General features: G+C 39.4%; 1 protein-coding gene and 1 pseudogene across 6 annotated transcripts in view; one reads left to right on the plus strand and one right to left on the minus strand.

Moving 5' to 3' along the window:
- Window positions 1-320: 320 nt before the first annotated feature.
- On the minus strand, window positions 321-23,847 carry LOC132669790 (tripartite motif-containing protein 59-like; annotated as a pseudogene).
- The window catches only part of TTC8 (tetratricopeptide repeat domain 8), a 61,015-nt gene continuing 59,941 nt past the window's right edge, over window positions 23,777-24,850 (plus strand). For 2 of the 6 annotated variants that reach the window (XM_078447921.2, XM_078447923.2), the window contains exon 1: window positions 23,780-23,959. In XM_078447921.2, the coding sequence (XP_078304047.2) occupies window positions 23,846-23,959 (114 nt within the window). In that variant the 5' untranslated portion in view covers window positions 23,780-23,845. Of the gene's footprint in view, window positions 23,960-24,461; window positions 24,519-24,850 lie in introns of all 6 variants that reach the window. The other 4 variants (XM_081795979.1, XM_060620503.3, XM_078447922.2 and 1 more) reach the window with 4 other exon arrangements.

The following is a 24,850-nucleotide window of genomic DNA, read 5'->3' on the forward strand; positions in this document are numbered from 1 at the left end:
AAAGACAGTATCGGTACAGAAGTGTTTCAAGGTCACAGGGATAAAGTCAGCCTCAATCAAATAAAATGGGATAATGTATTAAATTAAGTAGTTACTAGATAATTATTCTAGTTTAGACACATTCTGTATCATTTCTAGCTCTGACACATTTTCATCTAAGAGAAGTATGGATGGTTTAACATTTCTGTGTATTTGTATTTGTTGCAACTCTGATAGTTTAGTTTGCTGTTTATCCATGCTACCTTATTTCTCCCTTTAGCAATGGTTGTTAGTCTCTGCTGTACAGAATAAGCCTATTTAAACAATTCAGGTTTGAATTTTCAACGAGAAACTATTTTCCACATGAATTCCTTCAGCAAATATAAAGTGTGACATAGCATATTCTTTAAATCATGCAAATTGTTAGATAAACTTTGGTAAAAAGATAGACTTCAGGTTATTATGTGTTGGTTAAAAAAGAGGATCAACATCAGTATCACTGAAATTAATGTAACTACAACGATGTTTAAAATCTTAAAAACTTTGACTTATTTTTCATCCTTATCAGGCCAGGAACATGGCATCCTCTTTGAAGAAATTTTCATTTCAGGAATAAGAAGTTTCTTAATTTGTCCAATTTCTGTTCTGCTCCAGTCTTCTTTCAATATTTGGCTCATTGAGGATAAATTTCAACAGGGTGAACATCAGGAAGCGGTCTTTGTTTCAAAATCTGTACGTGTTGGCGGATATCATCAACTTTTCCAAGAAATTTCAGTGGAGACTCTTCCTGTAAAGATGTTGTCAGTGTCATCAATTCAAGCTGCTGCTCTCATATTTCTTTCATTCTTTCAATTTGTGGAGTGTATTCTTGATTAATCAGATTGCTAACTTTACCAAGAGCAGCTAAGAAAAAAATTTTTTCTGTTCTAATGTATCACTAACTCCTTAAAATACTGGAGAACAACTACCTTATCACTTTGGACCATCTTCTCTGAATGAGATTTCTGTTCTTCCAGTTTTCGGATAAGATGAGTAAGATCTGTCCAGTGTGTGTCAGTTAACTAACTGTTCAAGCAGTTTTGGGGGTGTATCCTTTTCTTTCAGATAGGCACCTTGAAGATCATCTATGGGATGACCATGACGTTAACCTACAGTAAGGCGATGACCACAAACTAATTTTTTATCTAGGAGACAGTAAACACTTAATATTGTCTGTAAAGTTCGGGACAGGTAACGATATCTGGACGGACTTCTTGCTGGTACTTTTCCATAATAGCCCTTAATGCAAAATTAACAGGTAAAGATTCAATACCAGTTAGAGGAATTTCAATAATACTTCTGCAATTGGGGTACTTGAGTGGAATTCGTAAAGGTCTCCATATAAAAAAGCTCCCGGATGCCTGAAGAATGTTTTCCAAGCAATTTCTACAAAATGTATGAGAGCATGAGTACACGAGGGTCTTCAAAAATACTGTTAACAAATGGGACATGTTAACTCATCCTCAAAATTGTGCCTTTCCTACTTTGTTGATCTTCTGGCTTAGTGACTAAATATACTTTATCTTCTCCAACTTGTTCAGATTCTTTTATTAGTATTCATGGGGAGGAAGAGACAGAGTTCCTCCACAGGCTTGAAACAGCTCTACTGAACATTGGCACATCTTAAAACACATCCTTTCCTGAAGATTAACTTTGTTGTTGATTTTTTTTATCCTTTCCTATTAATTTTTAAATATCAGATAATACCCAGTCCTGTGAGTAAAAATCTAATTATGGAGAGTGAACTTTATGAATATCTTATAATTTATGTTGATCCACATTCTAATGGGGTTGATATAGTGACAGGACTCTTGGAAGACCACAAGAGAAATAGGCCCATTTAAGTCATTATTCAGTGAGTTATCTGAGTTATTTCTTCCTTTCTTTTGATCAGGACTGGGGAAAAAATTTAAAATTAAAACTTCAAAACAAATTTGAACAATAACTTAGAACTTTAGCTGAAAAGTAGAGACATAAGCAGAGACTGGAGTGGATGACTAGACTAGACAGAATGGGGAAAGCTGTTAACATTTTGAAATTAGATGATAAACTTTATATGTAAGAAAAGCAGTGTTAACATTCTAACTTTGCTGCAGAAGTAGTTAAGTAGTTAAGTAAGTTAAGTGGTTAAGTAGTCAATTAAGAAGGCACATATGTAATATGCTCATTTCACCAAAGAGTTGTGGAACATTCCCCAGAAAAGGAATCATTTGGCTAATTAATAATCCTTCTCAAAACACGAATTAAATAGAAAAAAAAAAAGTGATTTAATTGAAATAATTCAATGGCATTGATTGATTTGTTTGTTAGACAATAAGTGAACTTGACCTGGAAGATCAAAAAGAAGGCCAGCATCTCAAAAAGGTTTTAGAAAATGCTTATTATTATGTTGTCGTGGTGGTTGTTCTCAGACATGAAGAGTAAAGGTTGTTTCAAACAATGTCACACACACACTGGTAATACATCTACATGAAAACCTGTGCCATACAATGCGAGTCCAAGTTAGTTACACGTTATCATGAGATGGGCCTTCTGGAAAAATAATAACAAACAAATAAAAAATGAGATGGGTTAAGTACTGACTTCAGAAAAAGTGACAGAAATAAAACATTGTACTTGGAAGAAAACAGGACGGTTCTCAACTCAATAATCATAAATTGAGGGGTTTATAGCCTCTGAACATAATATACCTTTAAGAAAAGCTTAGTAAGTGTACTGTTAAATCATTGACATCATCTGATACAATTTTTGAGCACCATTAATTTTTCTTATGATCATTCCTTCATATCCTGTGAAATACTGTGTAGACAAATTATAAGAGATTGACACATGATCATAGAGAGTGTCTTACTGTATGTAATGGAAACAAAACTAGATTTATGTTGTGTTTATATTTTATGTAAATAAAAATTAGTTGTCTTCCTTCCTAATAAAATTAGTGGCTTAATGTACAAGTTGATAAGTGATAGAAAAATACATGTTAGCTTTGAACCTTTCCAAATGTTCAATATTATAATGCTCTGTTGTCTTGAAATTCCGAAAATGAAAAACCTTGCATTTTCATTTTGCACTGGGAAAGTTATGTGACTAATTTTGGTGGTCAGGGATGATCACTCTAATAAGATAGCATTAGATGTAGAACATGAAGGAGGGGATGAAGCAATTCACGTGGATATCTAGGAAAAGAGCATTCTTGGTAGAGAAAAGAGTAAGTGCAAATAACCTGTTATGGCACCATGTTTGATCCACTTAAGGATTAGCATAGAAGCTCGAGTGACTCCAGTATAATAAGCTAATGTAAGGCGGCATTCGATAAGATCAGATCTTATCTAATGGGGTGGAAGAGGGGGCAGATCGTTTAGGGACTTATGAGTTAGCATTAAGAACTTTGGCTTTCCATTAGAGACTGTTAAAAACTGAGAACAAACTGAGGGTTGATGGGGGGTGGGAGGGAGGGCAGGGTGGGAGGGAGGGCAGGGTGGGTGATGGGTATTGAGGAGGGCACCTTTTGGGATGAGCACTGGGTGTTGTATGGAAACCAGTTTGACAGTAAATTTCATATATTAAAAAAAAAAAAAATATTTTGTAAGTTTTTTTTTTTTTATACAGCATCAACACAGAAAGAAAAAAACTGACTGGTTCACCCTTCTGATTTTTTGTTTGTTGTTTCTATGACACTATATTCTGCTTCTCTTTCTATTCCTGACAGTTCCTACTTAAAATATTTTGGTGACCTCTCAACTCATCGCTTAAATAAAAATGTTGTCCCAGAAAAAAAAAAAAAAAAAAAAAAAAAAAAGAACTTTGGCTTTCAAATCCAGGTGAGATGGCCAACACTGGAGGGGTTTTAAGGAAAGAAGTGACGTGATCTGATTTAGGGTATTTTGAAAGAGTCACTTTGGCTGCTGTGTTGAGTAGTGTCAAAGGTCCCAAGAGCCTAAAGCAGTAATTGATACAAGAGATAAGAATAGTTGGGGCAAAGTGGTTTAGTAGAGGTAGATTCTAGATCTATTTTTGAGGTAGAACTAACAGGCTTGGCTAATGAATTTGGATGTGTGTGTTTAAGAAAGAGAAGATAAGCATATATGTAAGGCTTTTGGTCTAGGCAACTGGAAAGATGGATGTACCATTTTCTGAGATCGGAATGATTTCAGAAAGAACAGGTTGGGTAGTGTTGGGAGGAACTACCATGTTTATCATCTGTTAAATCATCACATATATGTAGCCATTTCTGGCTTTTCTATTTTATTCCATCCATCTACTTGTGAACCTGTTCTAGTACCATCTTATTTTGATTACTATAGCATCCGTGTACATTTTTTAATATCTTGTAGGGCAAGACGGTCATTAGTATCATTTCTCAAAAATTTTTGGGGGGGGACTGTTCTTCCTGATGAATGTCAGATTCAACTATTCTAGTTGTTGAAAACACCCTGAATTTATAGGTTAATTTGAAGAGGACTGAAACTTTTCACTGTGTAATCTACCTATCTAGGAACATGGTATTTTTTTATTTGTTTATTTTTCTTTTCATATGCCCTTCAGTAAAATTAGTAGTGTTCTTCATGTGGGACTTCTTCACATCATGTTAATTTTGTAGAAATGGATATTTGAATTCTAATCATGGGAGAAAAAAGAAGAGTATGAAGATATTAGCTTTGCTGCAATAACAAATGATCCAAGCATCTCAGTAGTTTACAATAACCAACATTTCTTTCCTGTTCACATTGTGGGTCAGGGTAGTTGTGGGTCAGCTACAGTGACGTGGCCTGGCTATACTTTGCTTTACATCTCTTCTCATTCTGGGTCTCAGGCTGAAGGAGCAGAGGGAAAAGAGCAAAGCCAACCATGGAAAGGCTCTTAAAGTTTTAGAGCATGTAGTATACTTTTTCTGCCCATGACCCATTGGTCACAGCAAGTCACATGGCCAGGTCCAATGTCAATGGGGGCCAACTCAGTGTTGAATCACATGGCAACAATGGGTGAGGATGTTAAATCTTCTTGCAAGGGAGGAGTGAATAAGTGGGGATAATAATATAATCTGTCATAATATCCCGAAGGAAAAGGAGTCGTGTAATGTAATTCACCACCCTACAAATGCTTAGAACTTTAGAGCTTCCGGAGTGAAGTGGATAATTTTTTAGGATATTGAGGGAAGCAAGGGGAATGCCAGTAAGCATAAATATGATACTTTCACAAGAAGACAAAATATGTTCCTCCATGCACCTCTAGCCATCCTCCTCTTCTCAAGGGTCAGTAGGGGTTCAAACTTCCTATAGGGGCTCCTGGGTGGCTCTGTTGATTAAGTATCTGACTTCGGCTCAGGTCATGATCTCGCAGTTGGTGAGTTCCAGCCCTGCATCAAGGCTCTGGGCTGACAGCTCAGGGGCTGGAGCCTGCTCCAGATTCTGTGTCTCCCTCTCTCTCTCCCACTCCCCTGTTCACACTCTCAAAAATAAATAACCATTAAAAAAAATTGTTTTTAAAAAAAAGGGCCAGTGGGGGTTCAGGGATGGGCAGTCAGGATGTAAGTGAGGGTAGGCAGTCTGCTGGGTAGATGACTCTTCATTTCTCTGCTAAATTTGTCTAGTAATGAATACCGTGAGGGGACTACTCTGCTATTGACCCTAACAGCAAAGAGAGGGCTAAGGCCAGAGATTATGAATAGAATGAGATAGAGTTGCAGAGGTTCTTGATTTGACAATTTTCTATGTGGTTTTATGAGAAGGCATAGACATTATGTTCAATTGAATAATTCATACTGTCAAGTGCTAATGTTTATCAACATGCTAATTAATAATTGGATCTTTAAACCTAAATAGTGACCCACAACTTGTATTATTTAGCCTAACATTATTGGAAAGAAAGCAATTTATTCAACAAATATTTTTTGAGGACATATTATATGCCAAACATTACCTTAGGCGCTGAGGATAGAGCAAAGTATCAACTCTTGGTGCTTGCATTCTGCAGAAGAGAGGGCAGAGACATAGATGATAATGTATATGTGCATACTTATGAAATATGCCAAGGGGTGTCAGGTACTATGGAGAAAAAAGTGGCAGGGAAATGAGATGGGGCTGGTTTGTAGGGAGGACCTCTTTAATGAAGTGACTTGTCAGTGGGGACCTTCATGAATTGACAGAGTGAAGGACCCCTTCATTAAGTGACTGAGAGGTTATCTGGGGGAAGAATGTGGCTGTCTACAAAGACTAAGTGCAACATTGCCCCGCTAAGCCCAAAGACCAGCAAGGGGGCCAGTGTCACGTGAGTGGAGTAAGCAAGTCGATAAGGGGATGAGATATGGTCAGAGAAATAGCTAGGAGCTGTAGGACTTTTAGGTCTTGCTGGGGAGTTTGGATGGTGGTGTTAGAACATTCCAGAACTTAATTTTTTAAAAATGAGCAGCGTTCTAGCCACATCAAAGACACTTTCTCACTCTTTGCCCTCCTTTCATATATGTATATAATGTCCTTGTGGCTGGTCAGAGTAGAAAGCAGAGATGTAATAATACAGTGTATACTGCATTTTAAAAAAATCTGTTCTTTTGGGGTGCCTGGGTGGCTCAGTCGGTTAAGTGTCTGACTTCGGCTTGGGTCATGATCTCACAGTTTGTGGGTTCAAGTCCCACATCGGGCTCCATGCTGACAGCTCAAAGCCTGGAGCCTGCTTTGGATTCTGTGTCCCCCTCTCTCTCTGCCCCTCCCCAGCTTGCACTCTGTCCCTCTGGCTCTCAAAAATAAATAAACGTTAAAAAAAAATTTTTTTTTAATCTGTTCTTCTATTTTGTATTTTTAAGATGTGAAGTTTATTGAAGTATAGTTGACAATGTCGCACTGGTTTCAACTGTATAACATAGTGATTTGACATCTCTTTATGTTATGCTATGCTTACAAGATTAGTTACCATCTGTCCCCATACAACACTATTACAATATCGTTGACTTTATTTCCTATGCTGTACTTTTCATCCCTCTTACTTATTCATTCATTAACTAGAAGCCTGTATCTCCCACTCCCCTTCACCAATTTTACACATTCCCCTACTCCCTCCCCTCTGGCAACCATCAGTTTGTTCTCCGTGTTTAGAGTCTATTTGTTTAGAGCTTTTGTTTATTTATTTGCTCGTTTTGTTTTTTTAGATTCCACATATAAGTGAAATGATAAGGTATTTGTCTTTCTCTGAGTTATTTCATTTGGTATAATACCTTCTAAGTCTATCCTATTGTAAATGGCAAGATATTCTTTTTTTATGGCTGAGTGATATTCCATTATATATATCTATATATATTCGCCACATTTTCTTTATCCATTCATCTATGGACACTTAGGGTGCTTCCATATTTTGGCTATTATAAATAATGCTGCAGTAAACATAGGGGTGTACATATCTTTTCATATCAGTGTTTTTATTTTCTTTAGGTAAATATCCAGTAGTGGAATTACTGGATTACATGGTATTTCTATTTTTAATTTTTTGAGGAAACTCCATACTGTTTTCCATAGTGGCTGCACCAATTTACTGTGTTTATATTTTATATTTTAAATATTTATACTAGGATTCTCTATGTATAAATATCATAGGATAGGTAGATTTTGCTTTGATCTTTGTCATTTTTTTTTTTAGTGAAAAGAATCTAGGTCTCTTTTTCTTTTCTTTTTTTTTTTTTTAAGTTTATTTATTTGTTTTCAGAGAGAGAGAGAGAGAGAGAGAGAACAAGCAGGGAAGGGGCAGAGAGAGAGTGGGGGACAGTGGAACGGAAGCAGGCTCTGTGCTGACAGCAGTGAGCCCGATGTGGGGCTCCAACTCACGAACCACAAGATCACGACCTGAGCTTCAGTTGGAAGCTTAATCAACTGAGCCATCCAGGAGCTCCTGGGGTTATTTTCCTTTTTAAGTGATTTTTAAAGAATCTGTATGACCCCTTACCGATGACTGGAAAGAAGGTGCTCTTTCATATCATGTTCAACTGCATGAGGACAAGGTGGAGGCAGAAGTGGTTGTCTGTCACATAAATAGAATTTATACCAACAGAGTTCTAAGCCTACTTCAATTGTTGAAAATTAATTCATTCTCAGACTTTAGAATCTGATTTTCAGAGTACAAGAAGCTTGATGGAAAAAGCAATTGAATGCAATCAGCCTCTCTTTATGTGCTTGGTTTAAAATCGTTTAGGCTGTCGTATGTGATATGAATCAAAGGGACTTGATAAATATTTCTAAGAACACCTAGATGGCTCACCTGAGCAGATGTGTAATTGCGTGTGAAATTCAGACTGAAACAAGCAAATTTAGAATAAAAGGGAATATTTAATAATTGTATTTTCACTTTCTTAAGACCTTTGCCAAAATAACAGGTAATAGCTTCATTCAAGAGCCACAAGAAGAAAATAGATTTTGGTAGATGGTCAGTAATTTGGGGTTAATGTAGTGTAGCTCATGTGCAGAAATTGAGAAGCATTTTCTTTATTTTCAAGGAAGTCACTAGTTTTATAGAGCTTTTTTGATTTGGAGTTTACTATAGTAGGAGCAGAGTATTAAGAGACTATTTCCCAGTAGATTAGGAAAAATCATTATTCACGTACTTAAAATGCCAGTAATATTGGATTGTGACTAACTTCATAACTGAAAATAGTTTATCTATGAATAAAGCCTCACATAAATTCGAGGACTTGAAAAAAATGTAAAGATTTGTAAATAGAGCTACAGAAATTAAAACAGTGTTATACTTTCAAAAATATTGACCTTCATGTCAATGACCCTGAACACACAACCCAGAAACAATATTTATTCTATACTCGAATTTAGCATATAATGAAGGTAGCATTTCAAATCATTGAATCAGAGGGTCCAAGAAGTTATGGAATATGAAATAAACATTAAAAAAAAAAAGAACTTTCTAAATAACAAAGTTTCCTAGAAAGACAATTATCTACAACTGACAAACAATAATATCTTGGCTCTTCCTTTCTGATAGCCAAACTTCTTACTCTGTTTATTGCATTGCTATAATTTTCTGAACAGTATTAAATAGCAGTAGTGCTAGCATTGCTTATTCCAGATTTTACTGGGAATGCTTCTAAGGGTATATTGTTGAGTATGACGTTGGTTGTGGTTTAAGGTAGGTATATTACTAGTTTACCAATAGTCGTAATCTCTTCTCCCCATCCATGAGAGGAGAGAGTCTTTGCTCTAATAATCACTGTACCCATAGCTTAGAAAGTGCCTGGCACCGGTAGGCATTCAATAAATGCTTGGTGAATAACTAATTATCAAGAGGATTGATTGTATCAAGAAGATACGTGAAGTGTCCAAGAAATTATCTAAAAAAAAAAAAAAAGGCTTATTTGAGATCTTAAGAAACATTTACCTAGTAATATTGGAATTATAGAAAAGTATTAGAAAAAATATCCACTAGCTTAAAGCAAGTGAACTTTCTGATAACTTGTATAATATTTAAGCTATCTTTAAAAATGTATATAAGATCTTTAAATGGATCATTTTAGAAAATAAAAACCAAGAATCAGTCTTTATAAAATCAGACTTTTATTCCCTTTAAGGATTATCCCTTTTTAATTCTTTTTGAAAAGAAATTTCAAATTGCTTTAGGTAGACTCTATTAATATAGACTGATCTCCAAAGGCTTTGGTATTTTAATGAAAACAAGTTATTTGACACTAAGTTTTGGCATGGTTAAATTGGTTCCCTAAGCCTTTAGATAGATGCCACAATGCATATTCAAAGATTAAGTTATTTATTTCAAAATGTAACCATCAATTTTGAATTTGGTATAGTAGTTATTGAACTTCATTTGGCCATTCATTCACCAAGAATCTATGAAATGTCTATGCCATGTGTGCACCGTATGCTAGGCTTCTGGGAAAGGGATGAATAACATTAAAGTCTACAAGGAGAAAGATATTATAGTGTAGCATAAGAAGTTTTATAAGAGGGGTACTGAGAGCATCTTGCAGATAGGTCTTTGGAGAATCAGTAGAGTTCAAAATAGGGTTGAAAGTTGGCTTGGATCTATGCCAACCAGACAAAAGGCATGGGGGATGGAGATAAGACACTGCAGCTATGTGCAAAGGCACAGAATGCTTCAAGTACATCAAGTATAGAGGGAATAGGGAGAAATTCAGTGTGACTAGAGCATCTTGTACTTTTGAAAAAATACAAGTTGCTCATCTGGTGAAGGGTGTAGGATCTTGACTCCACATAAATTCAAATCCCCGTTGTGCACAGACTCACTGGATAACTGAGCAAACAACTAAGTTCAAGTCTTAGTTCTTCTTCTGTAGAATGGGGACAATAATAGTACCAAGCTTGCAGAGTTAGTGAGGAGACTTAAGGGCATGTGTAGAACCTAATACTGTGCCCAATCCACCCAGAATAAGAGCTCAATAAATGGTAGCCATTGTTATACTGGTAAATAGATAAATCTGTTAGTGACTCCTACTTTAATATTGAATGGCATTTGCTTGTATATTGCTGGGAATTATTCATTCAATGGCTTTAAAAAAAAAAAGCTTAAATAGTAGAATAAGTCCCATACTAGTACTAATAATGAGTTCACTTTTTCAGTAGAGTCCTGGAGTATAAAAGTACCACTTCTTCCTGAGCAAAAAGACTAAAAACATGTTACCTCAGATCACATCCATTTTAGAGAAAAGTTTCTACCCCAGAATCAGTGGTTTATGCAATTGTCAGTAGTAGAACCCTATAGCTTTTTTTTTTTTTTTAAAGTTTATTTTTGAGAGAGAGAGTGAGAGAGCAGGGGAGGGACAGAGAGAGAGAAGGGGGACAGAGCATCTGAAGTGGGCTCTGGCTGAAAGCAGAAAGCCTGATGTGTGGCTCTAACTCACAAACCATGAGATCGTGACCTGAGCTGAAGTTGGACACTTAACCGACTGAGCCACCCAGGCACCCCAGAGCCCTATAGCTTTAAAAAATTGAACACAGCATCTATTATATGGTGAACCACCACAAAGTATAAAACTTCTGTTAATTCAAACACATGCATGTGGCTTTGCAAATATTTTTAAATCATTTGCTTGAGTGACTGTTCCTTGAAAGAATAACTTCTATTCGTGTGTCTATTTCTTAGGTCTGATTCTCACCTCAACTAATTACACGCAGATTTCTTTGCCTGTTCTCTCTTGACTCCACTGTAGTCAAATGGAGACAAATATTGTAGATGGGTGACTTATGGCCAAACCTGGTATTTTTTATTTTTTATTTTTATTTTTTATTTTAGTTTTCATCGTATCTTTTCAGAATTTAACATGGTTGAACTGCTTCTTCTTTCTTGAAATTTTCTCTATAGTTTGGCTTCACGATCCCACACTCATCTGGTCTTCTTAGATCTGGTTTCTTACATGTCTGAGCATTCCTTCTTGCTATGTTTTATCTCTCCTCTTTTCATTACCTGTCTCTTAATGTTAGTAATCTGCATGGTTCTGTCTTTGGTTCTTTTCTTTTCTCATTCCACAAACTCTCCATGGGGGTAATCTCATTCTCTCCATTGCCTTTGATGAACAGATATATAATTATGTGAGTCTCAAATTTTATCTCCATCACTGAACTGTATTCATGGCCTCTTCTGTGCATCTGTTTCCAGTAACCAACAGAACATCTCCATCCTGCTGTCCCAGAGGCAATAAAATCATTATGCCCCAGACTGAACTACTCTCATTTTTTCTCACTCCATTCCTTCTCCTTCATTCTGATCTTGGTGACTGGCCCCCCTATCCGTACACTCACCACTTGGAAACCTGAGAACTAGACTAGTTTTCTCTCTTTCCTTAGCCAAATGCCCTCCACATATCCAATCAGTGTCCAAGTTCTACTGATTTTATTTCTTTGACATTTGTTTGCCTCTTGCGTCCACGCCCATTACTTCCAGCATGTCGTACCTTAACTATGACAGGAGTATCCTAAGTGATCTTCCTACCTTCACTCTAAATCAGCCAAGTTGTTCTTATTCTCTGGTAAAATTTCCCTGGTGGTTTTTCATTGGATGTGCAAATTCCACTCTGTGATGTTCCATACTCTTGATGATCTGGCTTGAGCCCACCTTTGCTTCTTTCCTTCCACATCTTCTTTCCTGATCACATGATTTCATGTTGTGAAGCTTTCCCTGAGCTGCTGACCACAAAGCTCTTTACCAACCGTGGAGAAGATGTAAAATCACCCAGCCTCGTGCCTTCACTCGTACCCTTGTCCCTTCCTGGGTTTATCATGGCTCCCACCTCCTTCTATTGTACTTGTTTGTTCACCTCCATTATTCACTCTGTATTCCTGGCATCTCATACTATGTATTCAAAAGAATTTTTCGCTAAAATATCAATAGATATTTATTAAGCACTTTCTCAAGAATGGGTAAAAAAGAACGACTTCCAGTTTCTTTGGTATTGTCTCAAAATACTCTTTCTCTAGGATGTAATAAATGTGTCTGACTGAAAATTGAGGCAATCCCTGGTTGCATACATTGTTGGTTTCCATCCCAATGTGTTTCTGTGTTTTTTGAATAGACAATGTAATTATGCCTTGCCTAAATGAAATTGGCTTGATCTCTACAACCATCCCATAAAATAGTCATTCCGTCATCATCATTGTTCTCGTAGTCATCATCCTCATTCCCATTTTATATGTAGTGGGGAAATGCTATGGTGGCTTCTAAGTACACTAACTAGTGGGCTTATCCTGGAAGCCCTGAAATTGAAAGGCTCATAGACCAAAATGGCTAGTTTGTTAAATCAACTTAAAATCTACAGTGAGAAGCAAAGGGAATGGGATTGAATAGGTTAAGATATTTAGTGCAAATAGGTGAAAGGACCGCATGGCCTGTGGTTTGCTCAAAGTTCCTGTGTCCTGACTCTCTTTACATCACCTTTCTTTATCACAGATGGTGTTGTTACAAGGAGCAGAGTCAAGGGCAGGCAAGAAAGTTTAGAGATGGAAGATCTGTGGTGCCAGATGTTTGCTCTATTGGAGAGAAGAAGAGACAAATATACACAGCTACAGTTATAGCTCTATGATAACCTTATGAGCAACGGTATGTATTTTAAGCCGAGGGCAAGTGGGCTAGAACGGATGATACCAATGGGTGGCCAATTTGAGGTAGATAAAGCTGATCCATGCTTTATGAGTATTTAAGGCTTATTTTGCTTTCCATCTCTTTCTGTCTACAAGTAACACTCATTTTTTCATTCTCTTAATGTGTTTAACACATAAACGTCTATTCTATGTTTAGCATGTCCTATAGGTCTATGACATACTTACTATCTATAGTTAACATTTCTTATGAGTTTCATCCATCATGTGTGTTTTTCTAGTCCTTTAAGGCAGAATAAAAAATTCTTAAAGAACATTTACATTATGGATGAAGCACATATCTGAGGCATGGGACTATTAAGCCACTTGCCCACGATCCCCACATTTAGTGCATGGGAGAGTCAGGGGTTCAAATATAGGAAATGTAGCACCAGAGCCGACTTCTTAACTACCATCCTATATTGATTCCTAATTTGCCTGAGAAAACACAGCCAGTAAGTCTGACCTCAAATTCAGTGCTCTTTCCCCTAACTACTCTTTATTCTAAGTGTTTTGTGGCGGGAGACCTCTCTTGTTCCTCTCTGCTGTTCTTATCACCAAGCACAGGGCCTACACAAATACTTGTTGACTAAGAGAAGATCCCAGTTTAACTGCTTTTCTTTTGGGTTAACGTTAAATGACCTGAATAATACCAATGTAACATTTAAGAAAAGTTAACTTTTGACAATTAAAGTTACATATCTATAGTATTTGACTTTAAATAGAATTAACCTAAAAGGATATGTAGTTGCTGGAGAGCAAAAGATAAGGATCCAGGAACTGAGATCTAGCTCTGATTGGGAAACTGACCCTTTCTTTCAAAGGGATTAAGTTGTTTCTCTGTGCTTCATTTTCCTCAGTTTGAAAATGACCCTAGTAAGTCCTATCTACCCTTTTCGCTAGGAGCTGTTACATTTAATATTCTTCCTGTTACTAGCATGCCATTTAAAAAAGTGGTTTCTGGAGTGCCTGGATGGCTTTAGTCAGTTAAGTGTCTGACTTCAGCTCAGGTCATGATCTCACAGGTTTGTGGGTTTGAGCCCTGAGTCGGGCTCTGTGCTCAAAGCTCAGAGCCCAGAGCTACTTCGGATTCTGTGTCTCCCTCTCTCTCTCTGCCCTTCCCCCACTTGTGCACGCGTTCTGTCTTTCTCTCTCAAAAATAAATAAGTAAACATTAAAAAACGGTTTCTGCATTATGGATTAGAAATTATAAAAAATGTAATAAAGTCTATCTGCACATTCACATAATCAATTAACATATTTACACAATTAAAAATTTACACAATTTATAATCTTTTTTTTTTTTTTAACATTTATTTATTTTTGAGACAGAGAGAGAGCATGAACAGGGGAGGGTCAGAGAGAGAGGGAGACACAGAATCTGAAACAGGCTCCAGGCTCTGAGCTGTCAGCACAGAGCCCGATGCGGGGCTCGAACTCACGGACTGTGAGATCATGACCTGAGCCGAAGTCAGACGTTCAACCGACTGAGCCACCCAGGCGCCCCGTATAATCTTTTAAAGGCTCAGTTTATGCTACATTTAGACGTGCTTCATATCCTGCAATTTGTTAAGTATTCTACAATTTTCCACAGCCGTTTGACTTTTCTTTTCTTAAATTTTTTAATGTTTTTTTGTTTTTGAGAGAGAGAGAGAGAAAGAGAGAGAAAGAGAGAGCGCGCGTGCAAGCAGGGAGGGGCAGAGAGAGAGGGAGACACAGAATCCAAAGCAGGCTCTAGGCTCTGAGCTGTCTACACAGAGTCTGACGTGGGGCTCAAACTCGCAAACTGAGACATCATGACCTGAGTCGTAGTCGGACACTTTAACTGACTGAGCCACCCAGGCGCCCCTCCATTTGACTTTTCTAAAAGGAAAAAAAAGGGGGGGTCCGGAAGATGGCGGCGTAGGAGGACGCGGGGCTCACAGCGCGTCCTGCCGATCACTTAGATTCCACCTACACCTGCCTAAAGAACCCAGAAAACCGCCAGAGGATTAGCAGAAGGGAGTCTCCGGAGTCAAGCGCAGACGAGAGGCCCACGGAAGAGGGTAGGAAGGGCGGCGAGGCGGTGCGCGCTCCACGGACTGGCGGGAGGGAGCCGGGGCGGAGGGGTGGCTCGCCGGCCAAGCAGAGCCCCCGAGTCTGGCTGGCAAAAGCGGAGGGGCCGGACGGACTGTGTTCCGACAGCAAGCGCGACTTAGCGTCTGGGAGGTCATAAGTGAACAGCTCTGCTCGGAAAGCGGGAAGGCTGGAGGACAAAGGGAGGGAGAGCTGCTGAGCCCCCGGACGGCAGAGCTCAGCTTGGCGGGGAACAAAGGCGCACGCCAGCGCCATCTCCCCCGCCCATCCCCCAGCCAAAATCCCAAAGGGAACCAGTTCCTGCCAGGGAACTTGCTCGCTCCGCGCAAACACCCAACTCTGTGCTTCTGCGGAGCCAAACCGCCGGCAGCGGATCTGACTCCCTCCCGCTGCCACAGGGCTCCTCCTGAAGTGGATCACCTAAGGAGAAGCGAGCTAAGCCTGCCCCTCCAGCCCCCGTGCACCTTGCCTACCCACCCCAGCTAATACGCCAGATCCCCAGCAACACAAGCCTGGCAGTGTGCAAGTAGCCCAGACGGGACACGCCACCCCACAGTGAATCCCGCCCCTAGGAGAGGGGAAGAGAAGGCACACACCAGTCTGACTGTGGCCCCAGCAGTGGGCTGGGGGCAGACATCGGGTCGGACTGCGGCCCCGCCCACTAACTCCAGTTATACACCACAGCACAGGGGAAGTGCACTGCAGGTCCTCACCACGCCAGGGACTCTCCAAAATGACCAAACGGAAGAATTCCCCTCAGAAGAATCTCCAGGAAATAACAACAGCTAATGAACTGATCAAAAAGGATTTAAATAATATAACAGAAAGTGAATTTAGAATAATAGTCATAAAATTAATCGCTGGGCTTGAAAACAGTATACAGGACAGCAGAGAATCTCTTGCCACAAAGATCGAGGGACTAAGGAACAGTCACGAGGAGTTGAAAAACGCTTTAAACGAATTGCAAAACAAAATGGAATCCACGATGGCTCGGCTTGAAGAGGCAGAGGAGAGAATAGGTGAACTAGAAGATAAAGTTATGGAGAAAGAGGAAGCTGAAAGAAAGAGAGATAAAAAAATCCAGGAGTATGAGGGGAAAATTAGAGAACTAAGTGATACACTAAAAAAAAATAATATACGCATAATTGGTATCCCAGAGGAGGAAGAGAGAGGGAAGGGTGCTGAAGGGGTACTTGAACAAATTATAGCTGAGAACTTCCCTGAACTGGGGAAGGAAAAAGGCATTGAAATCCAAGAGGCACAGAGAACTCCCTTCAGACGTAACTTGAATCGATCTTCTGCACGACATATCATAGTGAAAATGGCAAAATACAAGGATAAAGAGAAAATTCTGAAAGCAGCAAGGGATAAACGTGCCCTCACATATAAAGGGAGACCTATAAGACTCGTGACTGATCTCTCCTTTGAAACTTGGCAGGCCAGAAAGGCTTGGCACGATATCTACAGTGTGCTAAACAGAAAAAATATGCAGCCGAGAATCCTTTATCCAGCAAGTCTGTCATTTAGAATAGAAGGAGAGATAAAGGTCTTCCCAAACAAACAAAAACTGAAGGAATTTGTCACCACGAAACCAGCCCTACAAGAGATCCTAAGGGGGATCCTGTGAGACAAAGTACCAGAGACATCACTACAAGCATAAAACATACAGACATCACAATGACTCTAAACCCATATCTTTCTATAATAACACTGAATGTAAATGGATTAAATGCGCCAACTAAAAGACATAGGGTATCAGAATGGATAAAAAAACAAGACCCATCTATTTGCTGTCTACAAGAGACACATTTCAGATCTGAGGACACCTTTAGATTGAGAGTGAGGGGATGGAGAACTATTTATCATGCTACTGGAAGCCAAAAGAAAGCTGGAGTAGCCATACTTATATCAGACAAACTAGACTTTAAATTAAAGGCTGTAACAAGAGATGAAGAAGGGCATTATATAATAATCACAGGGTCTATCCACCAGGAAGAGCTAACTATTATAAATGTCTATGCGCCAAATACCCGAGCCCCCAGATATATAAAACAATTACTCATAAACATAAGCAACCTCATTGATAAGAATGTGGTCATTGCAGGGGACTTTAACACCCCACTTACAGAAATGGATAGATCATCTAGACACACAGTCAATAAAGAAACAAGGGCCCTGAATGATACATTGGATCAGATGGACTTGACAGATATATTTAGAACTCTGCATCCCAAAGCAACAGAATATACTTTCTTCTCGAGTGCACATGGAACATTCTCCAAGATAGATCATATACTGGGTCACAAAACAGCCCTTCATAAGTTTACAAGAATTGAAATTATACCATGCATACTTTCGGACCACAATGCTATGAAGCTTGAAATCAACCACAGGAAAAAGTCTGGAAAACCTCCAAAAGCATGGAGGTTAAAGAACACCCTACTAACGAATGAGTGGGTCAACCAGGCAATTAGAGAAGAAATTAAAACATATATGGAAACAAACGAAAATGAAAATACAACAATCCAAACGCTCTGGGATGCAGCGAAGGCAGTCCTGAGAGGAAAATACATTGCAATCCAGGCCTATCTCAAGAAACAAGAAAAATCCCAAATACAAAATCTAACAGCACACCTAAAGGAAATAGAAGCAGAACAGCAAAGGCAGCCTAAACCCAGCAGAAGAAGAGAAATCATAAAGATCAGAGCAGAAATAAACAATATAGAATCTAAAAAAACTGTAGAGCAGATCAACGAAACCAAGAGTTGGTTTTTTGAAAAAATAAACAAAATTGACAAACCTCTAGCCAGGCTTCTCAAAAAGAAAAGGGAGATGACCCAAATAGATAAAATCATGAATGAAAATGGAATGATTACAACCAATCCCTCAGAGATACAAACAATTATCAGGGAATACTATGAAAAATTATATGCCAGCAAATTGGACAACCTGGAAGAAATGGACAAATTTCTAAACACCCACACTCTTCCAAAACTCAATCAGGAGGAAATAGAAAGCTTGAACAGACCCATAACCAGCGAAGAAATTGAATCGGTTATCAAAAATCTCCCAACAAATAAGAGTCCAGGACCAGATGGCTTCCCAGGGGAGTTCTACCAGACATTTAAAGCAGAGATAATACCTATCCTTCTCAAGCTATTCCAAGAAATAGAAAGGGAAGGAAAACTTCCAGACTCATTCTATGAAGCCAGTATTACTTTGATTCCTAAACCAGACAGAGACCCAGTAAAAAAAGAGAACTACAGGCCAATATCCCTGATGAATATGGATGCAAAAATTCTTAATAAGATACTAGCTAATCGAATTCAACAGCATATAAAAAGAATTATTCACCATGATCAAGTGGGATTCATTCCTGGGATGCAGGGCTGGTTCAACATTCGCAAATCGATCAACGTGATACATCACATTAACAAAAAAAAAGAGAAGAACCATATGATCCTGTCAATCGATGCAGAAAAGGCCTTTGACAAAATCCAGCACCCTTTCTTAATAAAAACCCTTGAGAAAGTCGGGATAGAAGGAACATACTTAAAGATCATAAAGGCCATTTATGAAAAGCCCACAGCTAACATCATCCTCAACGGGGAAAAACTGAGAGCTTTTTCCCTGAGATCAGGAACACGACAGGGATGCCCACTGTCACCGCTGCTGTTTAACATAGTGCTGGAAGTTCTAGCCTCAGCAATCAGACAACAAAAGGAAATCAAAGGCATCAAAATTGGCAAAGATGAAGTCAAGCTTTCGCTTTTTGCAGATGACATGATATTATACATGGAAAATCCGATAGACTCCACCAAAAGTCTGCTAGAACTGATACATGAATTCAGCAAAGTTGCAGGATACAAAATCAATGTGCAGAAATCAGTTGCATTCTTATACACTAACAATGAAGCAACAGAAAGACAAATGAAGAAACTGATCCCATTCACAATTGCACCAAGAAGCATAAAATACCTAGGAATAAATCTAACCAAAGATGTAAAAGATCTGTATGCTGAAAACTATAGAAAGCTTATGCAGGTAATTGAAGAAGATATAAAGAAATGGAAAGACATTCCCTGCTCATGGATTGGAAGAATAAATATTGTCAAAATGTCAATACTACCCAAAGCTATCTACACATTCAATGCAATCCCAATCAAAATTGCACCAGCATTCTTCTCGAAACTAGAACAAGCAATCCTAAAATTCATATGGAACCACAAAAGGCCCCGAATAGCCAAAGTAATTTTGAAGAAGAAGACCAAAGCAGGAGGCATCACAATCCCAGACTTTAGCCTCTACTACAAAGCTGTCATCATCAAGACAGCATGGTATTGGCATAAAAACAGACACATAGACCAATGGAATAGAATAGAAACCCCAGAACTAGACCCACAAACGTATGGCCAACTCATCTTTGACAAAGCAGGAAAGAACATCCAATGGAAAAAAGACAGTCTCTTTAACAAATGGTGCTGGGAGAACTGGACAGCAACATGCAGAAGGTTGAAACTAGACCACTTTCTCACACCATTCACAAAAATAAACTCAAAATGGATAAAGGACCTGAATGTGAGACAGGAAACCATCAAAACCTTAGAGGAGAAAGCAGGAAAAGACCTCTCTGACCTCAGCCGTAGCAATCTCTTACTCGGCACATCCCCAAAGGCAAGGGAATTAAAAGCAAAAGTGAATTACTGGGACCTTATGAAGATAAAAAGCTTCTGCACAGCAAAGGAAACAACCAACAAAACTAAAAGGCAACCAACGGAATGGGAAAAGATATTTGCAAATGACACATCGGACAAAGGGCTAGTATCCAAAATCTATAAAGAGCTCATCAAACTCCACACCCGAAAAACAAATAACCCAGTGAAGAAATGGGCAGAAAACATGAATAGACACTTCTCGAAAGAAGACATCCGGATGGCCAACAGGCACATGAAAAGATGTTCAACGTCGCTCCTTATCAGGGAAATACAAATCAAAACCACACTCAGATACCACCTCACGCCAGTCAGAGTGGCCAAAATGAAGAAATCAGGAGACTATAGATGCTGGAGAGGATGTGGAGAAACGGGAACCCTCTTGCACTGTTGGTGGGAATGCAAATTGGTGCAGCCGCTCTGGAAAGCAGTGTGGAGGTTCCTCAGAAAATTAAAAATAGACCTACCCTATGACCCAGCAATAGCACTGCTAGGAATTTATCCAAGGGATACAGGAGTACTGATGCATAGGGGCACCTGTACCCCAATGTTTATAGCGGCACTCTCAACAATAGCCAAATTATGGAAAGAGCCTAAATGTCCATCAACTGATGAATGGATAAAGAAATTGTGGTTTATATACACAATGGAATACTACGTGGCAATGAGAAAAAATGAAATATGGCCTTTTGTAGCAACATGGATGGAACTGGAGAGTGTGATGCTAAGTGAAATAAGCCATACAGAGAAAGACAGATACCATATGGTTTCACTCTTATGTGGATCCTGAGAAACGTAACAGAAACCCATGGGGGAGGGGAAGGAAAAAAAAAAAAAAAAGAGGTTAGAGTGGGAGAGAGCCAAAGCATAAGAGACTGTTAAAAACTGAGAACAAACTGAGGGTTGATGGGGGGTGGGAGGGAGGGCAGGGTGGGAGGGAGGGCAGGGTGGGTGATGGGTATTGAGGAGGGCACCTTTTGGGATGAGCACTGGGTGTTGTATGGAAACCAATTTGACAGTAAATTTCATATATTAAAAAATAAAAAAAAAAAAAAAAAAAAAAAAAAAAAAAAAAAGGAAAAAAAAAAATTAACAGCCTTCTGAAAGAAGCTAATATGAATTATTATGGTCCTAAAATATTTTTAATGCCTCTTTTTTGTTCCATACTTATATATTTATGTCTCTTTATTTTTACCACTTATAAAAATCTTGTTCTTGTCTAGGAAGTTGGCAATAATCTCAATATATGCAAGACCATGTGGAACTCAACATGATAGTTGTTCAACCCTGGCTGCCTAGTAGAATTAACTAGAAAACTTAAAAAGAAAAACAAAAAAACTGACGTTTTAGCTCTACATCAAGCTATTTAAATCAGAATCGTGAAGGATGGAATTTGAGTATCTGTATTTTTAAAAGTTTTCCAGATATTCTACAAAATACTTGACTAGTACTCTTCAAAACTGTCAAGGTCATCATAAACAAGGAAAGCCTGAGAAACTGCCACAGACCAGAGAAAGGAGACATACTGTTGCACCCACACGACTCCTGAAACAGAATGCTATGGGCACCAGTGACAGTCACAACAAAGTTTATTGCAATGAGAGGCAAGGCAGACCGATCAGGACTGACACTCTTGACCAGAGTGCGGCCCGAACAGCCGGGGTACAGAGTTCTTATAGCCCACCACATCGTCTTATCATCACCTGGGAACAGAACAAAGAAATAGTTTCCAGATGGGGGTGGAAACAGTTCTGACGTGCCCTTGCCCCAATCCAATCAAACACTAATCCAGTTGATTTTCCTTGAACTTTTGTTCCCTTGATTGATAGGATAAGGCTGGTATCTCTTAACCTACAGTGTTAAAACAAAGCTGTTATTTCTCAAGGCTACAGGTTAGCCCTAACACTACAATTTAACCCTTACATTACTAATTCAGTGTAATAAGGTATCCAAAGTGGGATCCTGGAATGGAAAAAGGATATCAGGGGAAAATTATTGAAATCCATATATACCGTGGAGTTAATAGCAACGTGTCAATATTGGTTCCTTCATTGTGACACATGTACTGTACTAACATAAAATGTTAACAATAGGAGAAAGTGGGTGAGGAGTATATAGGAACTCTCTGTACTCTACAACTTTTTCATAAATCTAAATCTGTTCTAAAATAAAAATTTTATTTAAAAATCTGTCTAATATGGAGCTGGAGTTGAGACTCACTTACATAGCAACATTGTATCAGAAAACAAAAAGTCTTTTGAAATATTGAGCCCAATTGCAATTGCCAGCATGTGTAGTCCTACAACCTGACTCTCAGAAACAACAGGCTATTGTCTTAGGACAGAATACATTTCTAGAAGCACTTTGAGGGAAACAAAAATGGACTAATTACAATAAACATAACTGTAATAATCAAAACCTGGATAGGGGCACCTGGGTGGCTCAGTTGGTTGAGCATCTGACTCTTGATTTTGGCTCTGGTCATGATCTCATGGTTAGTGGGATTGAGCCCTGCATAGGGCTCTGCTCTGACAGTACAAAGCTTGCTTGGAATTCTCTCTCTCCCTGTCTCTCTCTGTCCCTTCCTCACTCATGCTCTCTCTCTCCTTTCCAAAATAAATAAATAAACATTTTTTAAAAAAGAAAAAACCCTGATTACTATTCGCTTCTAAAAAGCAAAAATTCAAGAAATACAAGAAATACTGCTTAGTAAGGAGAAGAAAACTACTCCCTACCCATTAGTCAGGTTAGAAAGGTAGTTTCATTTTGATATTTATGAAATATATAAATATTGGGATTAAATATAATGTCTGCATTATGGTACCCTAGTGGTTTGAGAAAACTGTGAGTGATTTATTTTTGCTAAGAGTTGTTGTTTCTTATCTGTAAAAGGAGATTTAGACCTGACCAGAAATTTCTTCAGTATTATTTTTCCTCTCTTGCCTCTCCCACTGTGGTAGGAAAGAGGCAAGGAAAAAAGATACCCTTCCTAACGAAGTCTACCTAGATTTAGCCCAGTCACACTTCTTTTTTCGTATCTGTGTAAATCTCTACAGAGAAGTCAGAATTGTGCCTAAAGAAATCATTCCGCACAAGTAAGCATTTGACAAACAGCAATTGGTTGGAGATGGCATTTCAAAAAGCTCCTTTTTAAAATTTTGTGTTATGTCATTTTGTTTGTAAAAAAGTCACCAATGTGTAATCCGGAATCCTTACGCATTGTATAATAGCGGTATTAACAGCCTATCTGTAACAGCCTAATCTGTAGCCCAGATTACAGTCCCGCTCCCTAACTTCATGCGATTTGGGGTGAATAATTTCTCTTCTCTGAGCCGATCTCAGTTTTTCATCTGTAAAATGCCTCGATAGGACTAAGCAGTATCCAATACCCCTTTCTATTCGAACACTGAGATTTGTTGAGGGCTTTTAGAATCCTTGGGTTCTGGTGGGCAGTATGGTATTGAAGAAACTGGTCTCATGTTTGTGTTTCTAGAATTGGAAGGATAAATGATAGGGGCAGGAAAGCGTGCAAGGAAGAGTAGGACACCCGTTGTAGGGTCAACACCTGGGATTTTTCTCAGACTGGCAGAGTAAGCAGAGCGTTTCGCTGCTAGGCAACCGGTCCTCCTTTGGGAGAGTGGAGGACCCCAGTCGGAGGTGTCTAAGTCACTACCTCTTAATTTAGCCATGGTGCCTTCTTCTCGAGGTTAATGAAATATGTATCTTTTAAAAGTACACACTTTCTGCAGCCAAGGTTTGACAAGCCTCGTAGCTGAGTTCGACTCGTGGTGGGTTTTCTTTTTCCTGTTATCAGGCGCGATGCGGGCACCTCTCAGGCTAGGCCCCTGCCTCCGCGCGTTGCCGGGCAGAGCTGGACGCCTCTGGCTCCTCGACCCCGCCCTCCCAGGCCCCGCTCCGGTCCTTCGTGGGCCGCCCTCGGCCGCCATGGGCTCGGAGATGGAGCCGCTGCTCCTGGCCTGGAGCTATTTTAGGCGCAGGAAGTTCCAGCTCTGCGCCGATCTGTGCACGCAGATGCTGGAGAAGTCCCCTTATGACCAGGTACCGGCCGGACCCCGTCAGCCCTGTGGATCCCGGCGAGAGGCAGAGGGCCCTGGGGGGTCCCGGGGCCGCCCCGTGGGGGCTCCGGGGTGAAAGGCCCGGGGCGAAGTTGATCGTGTGGTCAGCTCAGGCATCTGGCGCGAGATCCCCTAGAGCCGTGACCGGCACCTCCCCGCCGGCGGCGTCCCCGCGTCCCCACGGAACCCCCGAGTGCTGTGCCAGAACCGCCCCCTCCTCAAACTTCAGCAGTCCCTTTCCTTTACGCGTCTCTTAAAGGAACACTTAAAAGTCCCGAATTTCACTTTGGTGCAGAACTTTGATGATTCGTTTATACTTTCATATGGATGGGCTCTTAAGTTCTCTGCGTGTGCGTTATTAATTTCTAAAACAATTATGTATAAAGATCTGTAACTTCTCACCTCTTGTTGAAATAGTTGCCTTATTGTTGTTGTTGTTGTTGTTATTTGGATCAAACGTTGTGATCCTCCCACTTCATGTGAAGATTGTTGTCCGGGAGTGAAGGAGGCTTTGATTCTGGGACATGAGTGCAATTTGAGGCAGGAAATGCAAAGTTAGAGAAATGAGAATCTACGAGGGGAAGAGATACATTTACTATTAGGAGGGAGGGAGGGATGGGGAAAGAGTTTCCCTGAAAGAAGGAATGATGGCATTGATTAAAAGACCTTAAATAAGGTTAAATCAAGAGAGTGAGGATGGCCATATACTGTGTGTGAGAGGAACAACACCGGTGGCAGGTAGTTCCTGGAGAAAAAGGGAGAAGAGGAGCAGAGCTGTGGCAGTTTGTCAGTGCTTCTAGTAAAAGCTGGTTTCTCAGCTTTTCCTTTAGTAGTGTTGCCTTGCAGATATTAGGGAAAAAAAAAAAAAGAATTG

Source organism: Panthera onca, chromosome B3 (genome assembly GCF_046562875.1).
Source record: "Panthera onca isolate mPanOnc1 chromosome B3, mPanOnc1 haplotype 2, whole genome shotgun sequence".
NCBI lineage: Eukaryota > Metazoa > Chordata > Mammalia > Carnivora > Felidae > Panthera > Panthera onca.